This window comes from Drosophila subpulchrella, chromosome 2L (genome assembly GCF_014743375.2).
Source record: "Drosophila subpulchrella strain 33 F10 #4 breed RU33 chromosome 2L, RU_Dsub_v1.1 Primary Assembly, whole genome shotgun sequence".
Taxonomy (NCBI): domain Eukaryota; kingdom Metazoa; phylum Arthropoda; class Insecta; order Diptera; family Drosophilidae; genus Drosophila; species Drosophila subpulchrella.
The window spans coordinates 9,898,864-9,917,520 of NC_050610.1; the positions used below are offsets into that span (position 1 = coordinate 9,898,864).

Genomic DNA, 18,657 nt, shown 5'->3' on the forward strand with positions numbered 1-18,657 from the left:
CAAAACTCAGGCAATTGTTGGCTGTAAGAGAACTCGTCCCCTGGGGACTTTGTCATTTTCCCGGTTGCCAGGTCCCAGATGGGACATTAGAGAGTCCGCACGCCTCGTTTACAGGTCGGGGGACCCCAACAATTTGACATTGATTAAAGTAAATATGGTTGTTGAAACCTGGAACGGTTAGCTTATTTAAAATCAAAGCGAATTCTTGGGTAATTTAACTTCAAAATGCGACCCTAATTAACGTTAAAGGTTATTTTAGGGGTAATTTTATCAGGATTTGCAATAACCCTTGGTATCTTGTACATTCCATTGACAGATTATATTAAAAGTGAGGGTCTTGACAGGCATTTCCGTTGACACTTTGAATAGCAATCGATAAAAAATGCTTTTATGTAAATAAGGCTTCCTTCGTTTTGTGTGGGGGACACATTTTAATAATCATCTCACCAAAAATGCCATAAATCTTTGCAAAATCTTCGTCTCGCTAAACTTTTGCATATGCTTGAGTGATTTTCTCGTGTTTGCTAAAGCCCAGAACACCGACCCCAATTAGATTTCGGTCTCGCCTGTTCCCAAAAAACAATTCCCGAGCTTTATCGAGCTGACTTCCTTCCGGTTTGTCCCAAAGCGAAAATAATGCACACAGCAAACATTAGACACCAAGTGCAAAGGGGACCCGAAAGAAATTTCAATAAATCACAAGACAAAGGAATGGCTGGGCGTCTGCCGCAGACTCGGTACCATTTTCAATCCCATTTTCATGCCCATCCTTAGATCCTGATCCTGGGATCTCTGTGCTGTTCTGTTGATTCAATGCTTAAAGCCGCAAGTCGACAAATCACACACGGAAGTGTCCTTTTCTTCGTCGCGTCTGCATGTCCTGGGATTAGGGAACGCCATCACCTTGTTAACCTGCAGGCCATTAGCGTAATTCGTTTTGTGTCTCCGTTCTGAGCTGGCAGGGGAAACCCGAAAAATGTTGCGACGCCAGACAAATTCAATTCTGAGGCTATGCTGACACTTCCTGCCGAGAAGTGCTTTGTGGGGTTTCACACACTGCACTCGGGGCGAAGACAGCCCAAAATGGGCTAATTAATTTATGGGTTAAACTGAAGAAAGATCCCCGCTTTGTACTTGTAAATTGCCTGACTCAAGAGCCCTAAGATCTCCTTCCAAACTAAGACCTTTAAAGTTTTCAGTGTGCAAACCATGGAGGAGCAAGTCTAATTGCCCCAAATTCAGGAGGACCAAACTTGTTTCCCAGGAAGTGAGCAATTGACCAAGAAGCAGAGGAAGGATGGCCTCGCTGCACCAGAAACGTCCCAGCATCAGTAACTGGTTCTCCTCGCTGCGCCGGCAGCCCAAGAACAAGAAGAGCTCCTCGGGATTGGGGGGCAGTGGAAGCTTTGGCAGCAAGCAGCAGTTGCAGAGAAGTTGCTTTGACCTCTCCTCCGGGGATGGTGTTGGTAGTGGTGCTGTAAATGTGGGCGTGGGCGTGGGATTCTCCACAAAGGGATCGCCCGGAAGTCGCCTGAGCAACAGCACCTTCTATATTGCGCCAGGAGTCAAGGACGATCGCCGACGGCTGGTGGAAACGGGCAGCAGTAGTAGTGGTAGTAGCTTGAGCAGTGTTTGCACTCGCTGTTTTTGTAATCTACTACCCAAGAATGAGGCCAGCAAGGAGGTCACACCCAAAGCCACACCCAAGATCTCCCCAAAACCCCCGGTTAAACCGCGCTCCCCCTCGCTGGCACCCTACACCAGCGTGGCCACATACAACATCACCAATCTATCGCCCGATAGCCCACCTCCAGCCAGTCCCACTCTGAGCACCCAAACCGTTAGCTGCAGCGATGTGACCCGCAAGGTCACCGAAGTGCAACGCCTGCCCTGCCCCGATGAACCCAACATGCATATCCTCAGCAAACGAACGGAGTACCAGCACACCATCTCCACGACGACGACCAGGACTATGGTTATTTCGCGACCTGTGGAGATCCTGTTGAATGAGAAGGGAGAGATCATCTCAAGACGATCCCCGCGTAAGACACGATCCAACTCCTTGGGTTGCATGTTGGATGTAGATGTGGATAGTGAATCGGAAATGGGCTTGGGCTTGGGAATGGACAATCCCGGATTGCAACTGGAAACGGATGCCAGTTCGGGACTCAGTTCACCGCTGACACCCGATACCGGCGATCTGCGCTTCATCGACGACAGCTCCAATTCCCCCAGTGAATCCGAGCGAAACTCGATCAGCAATAACAACAACAATGTGAACCACAATAACAACAACGACAGTGGAAGCAAACGGGGCAGCCAGCAATCGAATCTCTGCGAGAGTTGTCGCACACTCCTCGAGAGAAACCGCAGCAATGCGGAGCAGAGTGGCAACCTGGTCATCCTGAGGAGGCCGGAAAAGGTATGTGGGGGAAGGAGGATGTTGGAAATTCCAAAACACAGCTGAGTCTGCTTCATTGTTTAATCTTTAAGTGTTCATTTCCTTTTACACGGAGAGTACATATCAAAGTCTTGTAGGGATTCCCACATTCTTATAAAGAATTTTAAAGGGGACTTTATTTTAATTTGGTATCCACACGACATACTCATTGAAATTGCATAAGAAATTGCAATCTCATTAAAAACTTTAAAAGTGTTTTTTTTTTGTTTCGATATGTTAATAATATATTTCATTATATTTAAACATGATTATCATTTTCTTGGAGTTGTAATATTTACAATATTTTCATTTAGATTTAATTATTTTGGATTAATATAACATGCCCACAAGTAATTCTCATTTAAATGATTTCTCGTTAAAAACATAAAATGTATTATTGGGGTTTTCTGCTACGCTATAGAATTGTACGGCATAATATAAAACAAGTCACACTTTGATGTTTTTTTTTATGTTTTATCATTAAAATTTGGAGTTTTGCGGTTTTTAAAAACAAAACAATGCAAAATAATACAATTTCCAAAGAATTCTTCTTGTTGATACTCAGTTAAATAAAATTGGGTTTTTTAATCTTCCCTTTTGTCATCTTGTTTTGCCATTTTATACCACAATCAATTTGTTTTTCGGCTCAGATACATTTAATATCCCCGCGATTCGAAGAATTTGCATTGAGCATTCCAGTCCGAAACCAGTTATCACCTGTAGCCACTTCTGTGGAACTCAAATACGGCATGTTCTCACACTCGTCAGCAAGTATCTTTTACCTGTCGCCTTAACTGGGAAGATACCAAGCCTCGCTTTGAGTTTATTTTTAGGTTTGACGCTCATTAACTTTGTCTCCCTGCCAGTTGATCTTTTTCTCTCAATAAACCGTGTCCACTTGGGCCTTTTTAATAATTGTCGCTTTTTACCGACTTTTGGATTCCAGAACCTGTTCAACGCCTCAAGTTTTTTATATTTTCTTATGTCATTTTCTATGGTTTTATGGGGCGTAGCTTGGTAGCTTAAGGCTACCATTTGGTTTGTTGACCCTTGTATTGATTGGAAAATCGGGAAATTTACATAATTTCTTTGTTCAAAAGTTTGTTTAAGGATTGCCCTTTATGAAAATGTAAGGCCTACGGAAGTTGTGTGGAGTATGGGTAATGAAAATTAATGGTTCAAAGCCTGGGAAACTCTAAGCGTTCAAAATAGAGTCGTTAAATTATTAAATGTTGGTGTGAGTTGAGTAAATTATTCAAAAATAAATTATTATAAATGTGGAGAGGTATTTGTAATACAAATTTACCCCGATTACCACGAGTAAGCAAAGCTATCATTTTTATGAGAAATCTTATCCACTTTTATTGACAAACATTAGCTTAACATCATTCTTTAAAAATAACATTTTTCTGCTTACGCTTATTCTGGGTGACACGTATTGAGCATTAAAATTCCTCGAAATCGTTCAATGTCGATGAGATATAAAATTCTTGACACCATTGGATCTATATTCCAACAAGTCAGTGAAATACTAATTTACTCAGCGAATCCGCATTCAATGAGAATTTCAATTTCAATTTTCATTTCGATTGACTCGACTGAAGGTCCCAATGATCTCATCGTGAATCTCAACGATCTTAGCAACTGCATATGCGTGAAGTCTATTACACAGTACTGGGACAATTTGTCAAATGTATTTAATGGAGCTTAATTAACATTTCTCCCTTCGATTCGATGGTATATACATATACCCCCTCCCCCCAAGTCAGAAGGTCACTTTTTAGGCCTGGGCTGTGAATGAGTGCGGGGCAATTGATATGTTCCGGTCTCGTGGCTCTCATCTCATCGTTCATGCGTCAACTGAGTACTGTAGTAGCTTACAGATACACAGATACAAGATACTTTGGGTTCGGTGGAATCTCACTCGTTCCGCTTCTTCGAGCATCACATCAAATTGACATTCTTCTTTCGGAATGATCCTTGATGAGTAAGTTCTTGAGGAACCAGTGACCATAGGCGATGTCTCCGGTTCAGTGTCAGGTAGTTCGTTAATTCAATTAAATCAACTTTGCATTGGGTTTTATGGATCTGCTCTATTTTCCCCCTTTTGTATTTTAAGCTCTAGAGCGGACCAATTTTAGAAATGATTTCAAGTGAGTGTATGTCGTCGTTGTAGCTTTTTTTTTATTTGGCGCCAGTCCACAGGCGACACGGCACTGAGGAAATGCAAATTACCCGACTTTCAGTGCTTAGAATTTATGGGATTTTTTTTTATAAATATCACACGCAGTTTAAACAGCAGCCAAGTGGCCTGAACTTTTCATTAACTTGGAATTGTCGACTGCAAACTGTATTTGCATATGTATTTATAGCACCACTTGTTTCCGTCACTTCCTCAAGTTATTTTTAAATTCTCATGTGTAACCTTTTCGTTTCCGAATCTCTTATTTCAGCAAATCAAAGATGAGCTTACCGAAGTTGTCTCGGAAATGGAGGCGCTCGATGTGCCCGAAGACTGCAAGCATTCCAATAAGGACAAGCAGATGTCCATTGGCCGCAAAAAGTTCAATATGGATCCGAAAAAAGGTGAGTTGAATGCTTAAAATTAAAATGTATGTACTTTCCCCTTGAGCCCTCAAAAAGTTATTGTTCGCATTGGCTTGTAATTTCCTGATGACTCACTGCGGTTCAATATGCAAATAGCCAGAGCTCAGTGCAATTTAAAAGGTTCTCTTCCCATATAAACCAGACGAGTTTCCACAGCTCCAGAGCAGCTTATTTGGCAATCAGGCAAAAGGGAGTGTCGCTCAAAGTCGTGAAATGTAAACTTTGCAAATGCGATGATTTAAATGAATTTCCAATGACAACGGGCGACACCCCGAACCTCGGCGACAATGAAGTCAGTCAAAATGCTTTATAATTGAGCTGATGAGGGCAGGGGACAGACGTCGACACCACAGACATGGTGTGGCGGAGGGTTAATTCACACCAGAATCTCCACGAGAATCCATGGAGCGTGCTTCGGCGCCAAGAGGCAAAATTACCATGCGAAATTGTCAAAGAGTGAGGATTGCCCGTATCGGTGCTGTATGGTGGGACTTACGGACACGTTCTTCCCATGATAATTTTGACGTTAATTTAATAACGTAATGAGCCCGGAAAAAATGCACTAAGTGCAGTTGGAGGATTGCCGAAGAAGATCTTTTGGAGGATTGTCTATGTGGGTGAGGGGCGTTCGTTCGTTCACTATCTTAAAATTCTGACAAATTTGACAGTTCGTTGACATCTGAAGTACGTGCGTGTGCGTCGTCACCTCTTTCCCCCCCAAAAAAAATGGGAAACCCTCAGAATGTTCAAGTGTTTAATTTAATGGAAATGTCAATGTCGCAATATTACCGAGAACTTGACAAGGGAGGATGCCATAGGGGCATCGTGCCAGAAGATAGACCCAGAACAAGGGTGTATACAAGATAAATACATAAATGGTGAATCTCTTTAAAAGAGTTTGAAGATATTGAGGGAAAAGCTGTTGTTAATTATTTTAAAGTACACGGAAATACCCATTTGATTGCTTCTGTTCCAAGAATGTTATGGAAATGTTAGGATGAGTTAAATAATTTATAGGGAAATCGTTCTATTTTCGTATCGAAAGGGCAGAGAGCTAAATATACACCTTCAACTTGAGTTTTAGAGCCTCCACATTGGGTGACCCACATGTCAACATGTTTGCCGTTTACCCATCTCTGGAACATCTCAATTTCCCGCCCCATATCTTGGGACATTCCACAACCACCCTGCCACCCCATCTCCCACTCGGCCCACTCGTTTAAAACCAATCAAATATTTACGTCAACCTCTCTTGGCCATAAATTACCGTCGACAAGTCGAAATTAGGCCACGCAGCTTCCCACAAAAGACATCACATCCTGCACGGCTTTCCGGCTATATGTATCTATAGGGCGCACAATAAAAATGCTAATCCAAAGTGGGGAGGCTCGGGAGGTGCATGTGCCGTAGATGGCTGAATAACAAAAGCCAAATCGAATCCCGGCCAGAGACGAGATGTTTTGTCGTCGCTTATTAAAAAAGTTTCACTCGAGAATGTACCACATGAGTCGTGGTGGTGATGGTGGTGTCATCGTCATTTGTCGCCTTATCGGCCGATTATCAGCAATATACGCAAACAGATCCACACACGAACACTCAAATTAATGGCACACAAATGTGCCATCCATAACGCTCAAATGATGCCCCCCCTGGAGTGTGGTTTTCTAGGGAGGATTGGATGGATAGGAGGGGGCTCTGCCAACTTGGCGATGTTAATCGCGCGTGAAGCTCCCGAAGTCACGCTAAACTTTCTGCTTGCCAACATTGATTGAGAGAATCCTCGGAAAGGCAGGAGCGCATTTAAGGACCTTCACGAAAACGGGACTCAAAGTTCTATTCTGTCAGCCCCTATTTTATCCACATCCTTCGAACTGATTTGTCATGTGTGTGTTATTAGAATTTCCCGATGGCAATTTCAACTTCAATCTGAAAATCCAATCTGTGGGATTTCTTGTGTTGCTTAAGCGCCACCTGGCGGACATTGGCATCAACTTCTGCTATAGGAACTCCTATCTATTTATTTTCATACATTTTTGTTTACATCTAATAATTCTAGTTGGTTTCCATTTGTTTGCGTGTGATTTGCTCGCGCTTTTTTGCAGCTTTTATCGGAATTGGTTGAGCTTCTTCATTGATTGGCAAATAATGACATCGTTATTATGGGGCGCTCCCACTTTGTTCTGTCTTTATTTTTCCGTATTCCTTCTTTATTGAGATTGCTGTGGTTTATGTTGCGGGTCGCTGGCTTTGAATGCATACATATATGGGTATATTATATGATTTGATTTGATTTCTTTGTTGTGACTGGCGTGGCGGCTTGCTTTTCCGGGAGCATTCGTTGTGATTACAAAGTCTGCGCTGCAGTTGGAAAACTCATATCTCAATATTCGTAGACTAATATTCTTTTTTTTATTCTTTTTCAGGAATTGAGTATCTCGTAGAGAACAGACTGCTGCGTCACGATCCCCAGGATGTGGCACATTTCCTCTACAAGGGCGAGGGACTGAACAAAACCGCCATTGGTAAGTTATCCCTACCAGAAGTCATTAGGTGACCTTGCCTTTATGGCCATCGCTAAAACAAAATCGGAAGAAACAATTATACTTACAGCAAACATACATTTTAATGGTCGTTTTTCTTTTTTCCAGGCGATTACCTTGGCGAAAAGAACGATTTTAATGAGGATGTGCTGAAAGCCTTTGTGGCGCTCCACGATTTTACCAATCTCATTCTAGTGCAGGCCCTCAGGTAGGTCCCCTCCCGACACCCAGTTCTAATTACGACTATCGCTAATGGCACTTTCCCCGCCTCTCTCCACCATTCACTTTCCACAGACAATTTCTGTGGTCATTTCGCTTGCCCGGCGAGGCGCAAAAGATCGACCGCATGATGGAGACCTTCGCACAGCGCTATTGCCAACTGAATCCGGATATATTCACCAACACGGACACCTGCTACGTGCTCAGCTTCGCCATTATAATGCTCAATACATCGCTGCACAATCCATCGGTAAGTACAACAAATCGTAAAATCATGTTAGCTTTAGATTAAAAATGAAGAAGGTATTTAAACGTATTTGGATACAGACTAAAAATTCCATGGTTCAAATATTATTATATTATAGTTCAAGAACTTTTTTTATCTAACCTATATCAAGAAATAATAACGTAAATAGGAATATTAGCCCTAGGGAAGCCTCTGCCTGATTAATTGTCTTATAACATTGTAATATATTAAGTCTTCTGCTAAATTTATTTCTTGGCATCAACTTCAAGTTCTTTAACATCTTTATTGCCAACCGGATGTCAGGAAACAGTTGCTTATGCCAAAACCAAAAAATAAGAATCCCCCAAAAAGAAATGCAAGACGCGTGCCCCGGATCTGTCCTTCAACTTTGAAATTAAATTTGTATTCGCTGGTTGTCAGCCCGCAATTATCGGGATTGCAGCTTTTTACTTCCGCATTTCGCCTTTGCATTTGCTGGGGCGTGTGTCCGACCGATCTTTAGAGAAATTACTAATTAAGATAGCTATAAATAGGGCAAGTGTGCAGAAATTACAGAGAAACTGCAGCGAATTTGGTTGTGCACTTTGAGTTGAATATGAGTACACCAAAAGTTAATTAAAAGTGTATTTTTATAAGTAAGCGGTATACATTTTTGTTTTTATATCTGATGCTAACTGTCGGTCTTCTTTTTCGCCAACAGGTTAAAGACAAACCCACCGTTGAGCAATTCATATCGATGAATCGTGGCATCAACAACGGCGGAGATTTGCCCCGCGGCCTGCTGGAGTCCCTCTACGAGTCCATTCGAACGGAGCCATTCAAAATACCCCAAGACGATGGCAATGATCTGATGCACACCTTCTTCAATCCCGACAAGGAGGGCTGGCTGTGGAAGCAAGGCGGCAGGTGAGTTGCTAAACGAAACCATTCAATGTGTGATTTCCTAACTAACGAATGTATTTTTCTTTTCTATTTTTCTAAAGATACAAATCGTGGAAACGACGTTGGTTCATTTTGAACGACAATTGCCTATACTATTTTGAATACACCACCGATAAGGAGCCGCGCGGCATTATTCCCCTGGAGAACATATCGGTGCGCGAGATTCACGATCGCAGCAAACCGCACTGCTTTGAGCTCTATGCCTCAGGCGGTGCTGAGATTATTAAGGCCTGCAAGACTGACTCCGAGGGCAAGGTGAGTACTGTGCTATAAGAAGTCTGAATTAAATTCTTAATATATTTTGTATTCCTATTTCAGGTGGTCGAGGGCAAGCATACAGTGTACCGCATGTCCGCTGCCACGGAGGAGGACCAGCAGGAGTGGGTCAAGCGGCTGACGCAGTCCATCAGCCACAATCCGTTCTATGACATCCTAGTACAAAGAAAGAAGAAGGCGCTCAGCAACAGTTAATATTAAGAATAAGCTCTGCGCAACTTTTGTCTTGGATCTCAGTGAAACTCTGCTACGCGTGTGTGGCTGCTCTCTCTCCCCCATATTTAAACAACAAATGCATATGCATATACCCAAATTATATAATTAAACGTTGTGTGTGTGTGCGTATCTGAGAATTTCCATGTTGAACCAATGCCTGTAATTTGTTCAATACCCAATTATGTCTTTGTATCCTGTTTGATTGACTCGAAACAAGCCATCACACGCCGATGCACTCCGAACCACAAACTTTGTCTCTATTGTTGTGATATAATTTATTTACATTAAGCAAAACCAATATGAATGATATGAAAAAATAACCGAAAATTGCATCAATAAGAAATACACATTTATATACATTTTCATTAGTGCAAATTTTTGTTTAGTTTCATTATAGGCGTAAGTCTACGAATATGTCTTTGAATTAGCGTTTACCACCTAAGTTGTCCCACCACCCTCTATTATAGAAATCCCTAGTGCTATGAAACATATCCCAGCCGCCGAAACGCTGTTGGAACGCTGAAGTTTATGTAAATGATTATTTGATGCAAATGAAAACGGCATACAATTGTTGCTTGGCAATTATTATAAAACCAATTACATAAAGAAGGTGCAAGCTAGAAATGGCCTTTCTGAGAACCTAATGATAAAGCTAACAACGAATGAAAAATGTAAAAAGTAAAACTGTCTAATTAACAGAAACAATACATAAATGCATTTAGACTGCAAGCAGGTTTGATACAGAGATTGTGAACAGGCAAACATAGTTTATATTGAACCAAAGATCTAATTTAAACTATTACTACAACATGCCAATTTCCAACTCAAATGGACGCTTTCCTTATAAGTTTAAAAAATGTGTTTGTCCTTTGTAAAGTGTTTTGAAAATGCATTTTATGTCAATTTTGTTAAATTGAATAGTGAGAAACGAGCCAACCGAAAAGTGTTCCAGCCAGAGTTGATATCACATACAATAAATTTGAAAGAAGATGGAAAAATAGCACGCTAATGACAAATGTGTAAACAGGGAATGTAAGTAGCTCTAAAAATCAATGAAAAAGAACTCGGTTGCCAGCATTAATCTTATGATAGCCATAAGATGCTGTTATATGTAATAGTATATTGTATGTTGAGCCTCTGTGATATCATTGATGAAAGAGCTCCTAGCAGATCCTATGTGGTTTGTTTTGGTTCGAGACTGAGGAATAAACTTTATCACATCACATTTCTTTGTCACTTATCCATTTTGCCTTGATTGTCACTGTTAACAGACATCCTAACATATGTTTTAAATTTTCATTTTGGGAACTGTCATGTCAAATAAATTATTTGGAACCAGCAGTCCCAAACGATTTTGCAATATTATAAATAATTTAGCTAGCTCTGTATACCTACTTCAAATAACATTACTGTGTATTATCAAATATATATCTTGTGTTTTAATCGAATGTACATACATAACAAATTAATAGTAGATCACTCAGTTCGAAGGATGTATTATGTTCTACGAATTGTTTATCTTATATGTGGGCAATTATATTGTTTAGGCTTAGCTTACGCCTGTGAGTATGTGCGTTTTAGCATTCTAATAAACAGAAATAAACAGTTTGTATATATTGTCAGGATAACTTGATGTTAAATGAATAAGTATGCCAGTAAATAATAGTGTAGTTTAGTATTTTGTATCGCTTTAACCGTAACATGAACAGATAATTATATGAAATTATACATAAACATCAAATAAATATTATATAAAGTTTATTAAAAAATTAAGTCAAGTGTGTATGATTTTTACTGCAAAAAATTAAAAACTTCGTGTATTCGACGGAATTTGTGAAATGCTTTGTCAAACCACAAAAGGAATAGTATATATCGATGTGCTGCATAAATTTTAAACCGTAAAAACCGTTTGCTTTTAAAAAAATTAACGATTATTGCTATAATGGCTATAGAATTTTAAACTTTATAAGCACCGGATGAAAAAGGACACTGAGTGTATAAAGGTGATCTTTTTTTGGCAATGAATACTGAAACAGTTTGAAGAAAAAGTTTACGACCCTATAAAACAAAAATGCTATTTATCAAGGATTATTAACTGAGTCGATCGAATCATATTCGTATATATGTAACTGTCTGTCCGTGTGAACTTCGAGAACATGGGAATTAAAAGAACTAGAAAGCTTGTACTAAGATTATATTCGACGGAGCGAATGTTGTCCTCGTTCAATCTGTGTCAGTGCGATTTATTATAACTTATTGATCTACCGAAAGTCCAACAGATATTGAAAAAGTTATAGCTTCTTCACTGACGCCAGTATGAGTATTTATATTTATGCGCTTTAAAATTACAAAACGATATCGGTCCCTTCCAAAAAATACGCTCAGATGTTCAGTATTTAATATTTATTCCACACTTGTTTTAAATCCTTACAATATTTCGGAGTTTTTCATATCCTGGCTGTATTATGGGATTGGAGCGTATGTATTGATGTGGGGCTGCGTTAATGTGTTAACATGTCTGTTTGGGTCTGTGTTTGTGTTTAACATTGGTTACGGTTGCGTTTACTTGTATGTGTTTATTATCAATAACTTTCACTTAACAGCTTAAATATTTATTTACGCTTTTAACATTCGCGGGATTTTCTTGCCTCGTTTCGTTTTTTCAATGCATATATTTAAACTATAGTCAGACGCTAGCACGCCGCAGTATTTATTTATTGTTTAGATTTATGTTAATGTTTATAAAATAATTTGTCCATAAAAAACTAATTACAAATAGGCGTACATATATTTATTCCACATAGCTTTTCCTTCATTAAATTACATGGTTGGCCTTTAAATGAAATGTTGATTTAGTGACGAATTCGATTTATTTACAATATCCTTAGTGGTAAATTGGTAAATGCAAAACGAAAGTAAATTCAGTGCCATAAACTGACGATGGAATAGTCAAAGGTGCATATCGTAAAGGTTGCCTAAATATCTGTCTTTCACTATATGTACATATTAGTATTCGGTTTTCGTTCACATTAGGTAACAGTGCGGATTTGTTCTTTGCCATCAAGTTTCATTGACAAATTTAAAACATGCTTCATAGGTTTTGTGATTTCAGCTGATTAATTTAGTTTTAATGCTAGTCGGAGATTTTTGCTAAAACATTTCAACTACTTTTTGTGGGCCATTTGAGTCAGCATTTAATCGAATCATATTTCATGATCACACGCCTAAATCTTTACTTTCATTATTTGCTAGGTTAATTTACCTTAAACTTTTATTTTTCCTGTTGCCACGCCTGTGTAACCTGTTTTAATTTTCGACTCAAGATCGTATGACATGCATTACACTTGAATAAATTGAGACGTAGTGAAAATTTAGAACCTCAAATTCATTATATTTAAAGGTTTTTATTGCTTGAAGCAAAGCGGATGCCAAAGATTTGTGAAGAGGATCAAATTAGTAGCTAAACATTAAGGTCAGGTTGTTTGTCGATTGATTGGCCAGAGAGATCCTGCCTAGGACAGATCTTAAAATATTTGGTCTTACTTCGGACACAAATATCATGCAATGGATTCGGGAAATGTTTTATAAATTATTCTGTCTTTTTAAATCGAACAAATGTATCTAACTAACGTAATGAACTCGTGTTAGTGTGGCTGGCAATACATACATATGGATAAGTTTAACTTTATATCTTGCTATAGTTCGTTAGATTTACGGTACTTAGAGTAATTGCTTGCAGAGTTCGTAAATTTCTCGCTCATTTGGTAGGCCGCAGCGGAGTTACTGGAATAGGTATTGATTGGGTTGCTGCTGTGGCTGCTGGCAGGATCCGCAGCACTTCTCCTTATAGCGATGCAGGCGACACAGACCCATGGCGCGGGCGTTGCGGCAGTAGCGCGAGGAGTCGCGACAGTGCAGGGCGGCCGAGGTGGAGGCTGCAGGCGGGAAATCGATATTGTTAAAGTTAACACAATAAATTCATACAATTGGAAAAATTACAAAAATAATATAGGCAGATAACAAGAATCAAACTATGGAAAAATAGTCACAATTTCATACTAAAAGACCGATTTTTTCCAGCATTTTCACTATTTCATGTTTAATCTCAAAATTTTCTTTTATTTGCTATTAATATCACAAACATGTTAAAGCAATAAAATAAAGTAACAATGGTATTAAATAGGTTAAAAATAACATTTTCAAAAAATTGTATTATATGACATAAGCATAAACAAAACATTTTTTTTTGAATATTTTTCGTAACTGAACACTTTTAAATAATATTGCTATTACTTCTTGGAAGCAAACAAAAATGTATTTTTGTTTATTTTTTAACCCGAAGATTGTAAAAAATTCCAATGGATAAAATCTAGGATACGGTGGGCCTTTTAGCAGAATGGCGCCAACGTGGGAAGCTAGTTTTTTTACAACATTTTATTACATTTCAGAAGTATGTTGCAAAACCAAAAAGAACAAAGATAGTAAGAAATTAAAACAAAATTATAAAACGTTTAATATGCGAATCTGTGGTAATTTCTTTATTTCCTTAAAAATAATGTAGGGCAACGTAACCCCTGGTAGAGTGTAGTAATGGGTCCACCATCAATCGATACTCACACTTGGCCTGGCAGGGCGGACTTTTGCAGACCTTCATGACGGCGGGGCGGGGCTGGTGCTTGCACACATTGCCCGCCGGCCGGCGACTGCCGTACCAGACGCACTGCAGGATGCGGTACTTGATGCCCTGACGTCCGCACGGCGCATTGCACTGCAGTATAGAGATGGGAGATGCATAATGAATATTTAAGCCACACGGCTGATGGGCGAATCGGGACCCACCTCGGACCAGGGCTCCACGCGCCACACGCCCTTGCAGCGCTCGTTGTAGCACTCCTGCCGCACCGCCGGCCGCTCGTACTCGTCGCAGGCGCTGCCCACCGTACCATTGTCGTAGCGACAGGTCACCTCGCGGCGCTGGATGGCCGTGTTCCTTCCGTGGCAGCGGGACCGCTGGCAGGGCGACCACTCCGCCTTGCTCCACTGCGGACAGGCCTCGTTGCCGCAGCTCCGGAACAGATCGGGCAGCTCCAGGCCGTGGGCGGAGCACTCGGAGTTATCCACATCCAGGATGTCGTTTTCGGTGTCGTTGCTGCTCCCGGCCTTTGCCTTTGCTCTCTGACAGCTCACCGTGCGTCGCTGGGGATTGGAGTTGATGTAAGATGGAAAAAAAATGGGAAAGATTCCTTTATTGTATCTTAAAGTGGCAGTGGGACTGTTAAAATATTTAGTCCTGCTATTGATTTTATGCAGCCTTTGGAACCCGGTTCTCCAAGTCCCTTGCACTTGGCTAATTATTGCATAAATGTCGCTGGCTGCCCTGGGACGCATTTCTTTTTCTCTTTTATGATAGCCTGTTTGCTTTGGGAATAAAGCGAGCGAAAGCTCTTGCTTAAAAAAATCTCTTAAATATTTATCACTTTAGATAAGTTCAAAGAGAAATACTTAAGTAAAAATGAAATGTATCTATAACACAGCATTTAAAGATTTTCATTTAAGCACAGAGAAATATTCAAGTACATTGTTCTTTAATAAAGAACATTCGTTCTTGAAAACCGTGTAAGTACATTTTATTATCAATGTTCTCAATATTAGATCGAAAAGGTGAGGAGAGAAAAGTTATATTTTTAATAAGTATACCCTACTTAGGGGACTAATAGTTTAGTTGTTGAGATATGCAATGTAACGCCAATTCAACTGGATTCAAGCTCAATAAGAACATTTTCAACTTCAAAAATTTCGTTCTATTTTTAAGCAACTAAACTCAGATGAAAACGTCAGAATTCTCTCTGTGAGCAGCTACATTTTAATACAGTTACAATAGACCTAAATCAAGGCTCTTAGAAGATTTTAATTTTAAGTCGTCTTCGGAATTTATAAGTCAATATTATTAAAATACAAATTCGGCAAGTAAATTTAGAGTTATAAAAATTTAATAATAAGATATTGCAATTTAGAAAATTAATAGGATTTGACTGTCCTTTATTCTTAGATTCCATGGCATTGCTTTATATATAGCTTATTAGGTAGTAATTTCCAGTTATTTAGTAAACAACCTATAATCCATTCCAAAAATTGAAGGCTTCAATGCTCGTTAATTAGAAGAAAACCCACCTTGTCCTTGGACAGCCCATCAGTAATTACTCAACTCACCTGCAAACCACTGCCAGCTGCTCCGCATTCCTGGGAGCACTTGGACCACTCGCCCAGCAGCCATTTGAAGACGAAGCCACCGCTCTCGAGGCTGGGCATCGCCGTAGTCGTGGTTGCCACCGCCGTTTCCCATCGAGCATGTGGCATGTGGGGCGGGATGTCCTCCGTTTCCGGCTGCCCCTTGGATTCCTGATCCAAATCCGGCGAATCGCTGCTTATGGTTCCCGCCTCTGTGTGCAGCTCCTTGGCGCCAGGCACACGCACCGGCTCGTCCTGTTCGAAGTGGGAGCCTTCCAATTCGACGCCGTACTTGAGCGCCTCGCCTTGGAGCAAATGCTGGCCACGCGAGTCCTTGAAGCGCTGCAGCGGCCATAGAAACTGTGGGTGGGTGGGGGATAAAATCATTAGTTTCCCAATTGGGAAATTCACCTATGTACATATGCATCTCAGGGCCCAAGCCACTCGTGTTTGTTCTTGTTCGACATGCGAGGCTAAACTTCGGTGCTCAACCGCCACCGCGTTTCCGTTTCCGCTTTCCTGACGAACATCGATCTGTTGCATAGGTTCATTTGTATACATACATGTATGTATGTGCAGGGGGAGTTGGTCAGGTGGGATGTTTCATGCATGCACACTTGAATTACCCTCATCAATTGCTTCACGTTGACTGACTACGAACTGCGAAATCCGATTAGCCACAGGACCCACGAACAGCATACCCCTCAGTCCGCCCTCTAATTTCCCCCTCTATGTGAGCTGCGAAAATTTGACTACCAAATGCAGCCGTGGGTTTTTCATCCAAAAATACTCTCTCGGCGGGATAACTCGATTTGTTAAAGCCCACCTAGATTAGTTGGCTGTTGTAGTACCCAGTTTCTACTATAGATATTGGCCAAGGTACCTTTGAAGTTCAAAATTTGATAAATATATTTTGTTAGCTGAATATTGGGAATAATCTTATTTTATATAATTAAGTTTAGACAACAAGTATCCTTCATCATACATACATGTTCGTAAATATACTTCCTACGTAGGAAATCTTAAAAATACATAACCATATGGGTCAAAATTTAAAATTTTTTGATAGCTCTTAAAATAAGTCCTTTACATTATTAAACCAAGTATTGAAAATAATCTTATTCCACAAAATAAAGTTTAAACAACAAGTATCCTCAATTTCCCATAAAGAACTTTGTATAATCTTCGAACCGAAACCCAAACGAACGGCATCGTAAATTTAACTTTTCGAATGTCGTAAACTCTCATAATTTCGTGTGCGGCCGGAATCTCCAACCTATATGCCAAAAATTGTCCTTTGCACTTGGGTTCTGTTGGTCATACCATTTCCCATTGCATCCCAGCTCCCCCTGAACTCATTTTCAAGCACTATGGAGGACCTATGCCAACGTCGACGTCATTTCTCTGGTCGTTTGCATTTACAGCTGCCCAGAGTCGATGCAGCAGTAGGTTGCAGGATTGGGTGGGTGGATTTGAGTGGGTTTTGGGTGGGTTTTTGGGTGATTGTGAGGCACACAAAGATGATTTCCCAAGTGCCACTTGAAAGCGACAAATGCGCCTGCATAGTTTCTGCTGTTGGCTGCATTGTTGACTGCATCTGCTGCGCTTTTATTTGCCGGCTACCCCCCCTTTGTCATTTGTTGGCCAACAAGGGGCAGGAACGACAATGACAATGACGCCTCCGCCGACGCCTCTGCCCCTGCCACGCCCCCACTGCCTTTTATTGTTGTCACCGCAATCGGAATCGTTGCTCTTGTCAATATTGCAGTGCAGTCAAGGCTATGGAATTGGAATTTTCGGGGATTTCTGGGGGATCCTCCAGCGACTGCCATGTGTTCCGCTTGTGTAACTGTAATTAGCACACAGTTCTTGCCCTGTTTTTGCCAAACAAAGTAGCCAGATTATTGCTGCAAAATGGAATGGCAATTTGGTAGATGCATGGAGCGGAAGTGTGGTCTCTGCAGCTTCTGCCTGAATAAATATACAGTCCGTTCTGATGAGGAACATCTTATCAGGGAGGTTAATTTGGAAGGCAATTCGGTAACAGTGACGTTGCAATTATCATTATTTACCCATACCACATATTACTTTTTAAGGGACAATTTCGGGAGTGTGGTTTCACATTTATCGAACAGGTGAAGTCCCTGTTAAGGAAATTGGGTTTTCTAGAGCGACAGTGTGAGAGCTACATCTACCAGGTTATCAGGCACACTTTTAAGGTTTTTTCCGACTGGATTAAATGACACATAATCTCAAACATAAATTTATATAATCTGAAATCAAACTTTTAAATAATTTTTTTAAGTCAAAGTGTTTTGTTTTTAATTGCCATATATTGTTTTGAATATTAATTCAATTTGTAATTAAACATTTTATAATTTTTAAATCAATGTGTGTTGTATTTAATATTTTAATATTTTCCCGTGCGGATCAATTTATGGAATCCAGCAATCGGATTTGCTTTGTCTATAACTTATACATACAAGTATGAGATTTCCAAGTTGCAATTATTTTATGCTGAAATCTTGTTTATGGTCCGATGGTAAGCAAATATAACAATTTTTGTGTACACTTCATAATATTTATAGCACACATTAATATCTCTGACTTTGGCTGTTAATTATGTGCTAAAGTTTGAACGACTTCCAGTCGCCTTTTGCGTCCCCGGATTTAACTGCATTCAATGTATACAGCACAGACTCATTAGCAACTTTTGCACATTGGACCACGCACATCGTTAAATTCTCACGCCTGACAGGCGAACCCAAACGCTGCCGGAGACAGACCCTAACCAAACCGAACTGAAGTAAACGTAAACCCAGTAAAACCCAAAGCCAACCCAACCAAACCAAACCAAACAGAAGCGAACCACGAAGCAGTGCAGTTTTCGACTGAAATGTGTGTCATTTTGTTTAATTTAAGTTTAAATGTTGCCAGCAGTA

The 18,657-nt window shown here is 40.2% G+C and overlaps 2 protein-coding genes across 6 annotated transcripts in view; one reads left to right on the forward strand and one right to left on the reverse strand.

The window, feature by feature from the left end:
• LOC119546438 (cytohesin-1) overlaps positions 1-10,497 on the forward strand; it is a 43,024-nt gene extending 32,527 nt beyond the window's left edge. The window contains exons 2-9 of one of the 5 annotated variants that reach the window (XM_037852708.1): positions 1,193-2,422; positions 4,894-5,026; positions 7,471-7,569; positions 7,696-7,795; positions 7,882-8,056; positions 8,754-8,959; positions 9,037-9,250; positions 9,314-9,466. In XM_037852708.1, coding sequence (XP_037708636.1) covers positions 1,298-2,422; positions 4,894-5,026; positions 7,471-7,569; positions 7,696-7,795; positions 7,882-8,056; positions 8,754-8,959; positions 9,037-9,250; positions 9,314-9,466 — 2,205 coding nt within the window. In that variant the 5' untranslated portion in view covers positions 1,193-1,297. Of the gene's footprint in view, positions 1-1,192; positions 2,423-4,893; positions 5,027-7,470; positions 7,570-7,695; positions 7,796-7,881; positions 8,057-8,753; positions 8,960-9,036; positions 9,251-9,313 lie in introns of those variants that run through there. The other 4 variants (XM_037852709.1, XM_037852710.1, XM_037852711.1 and 1 more) reach the window with 4 other exon arrangements.
• Positions 10,498-11,875: 1,378 nt separating this feature from the next.
• LOC119546440 (protein madd-4) overlaps positions 11,876-18,657 on the reverse strand; it is a 62,816-nt gene continuing 56,034 nt past the window's right edge. The window contains exons 18-21 of the mRNA XM_037852715.1: positions 15,698-16,075; positions 14,327-14,683; positions 14,105-14,255; positions 11,876-13,422 (exon numbers count right to left, since the gene is read on the reverse strand). Of these exons, the coding sequence (XP_037708643.1) occupies positions 13,268-13,422; positions 14,105-14,255; positions 14,327-14,683; positions 15,698-16,075 (1,041 nt within the window). The 3' untranslated portion in view covers positions 11,876-13,267. The remainder of the gene's footprint in view (positions 13,423-14,104; positions 14,256-14,326; positions 14,684-15,697; positions 16,076-18,657) is intronic.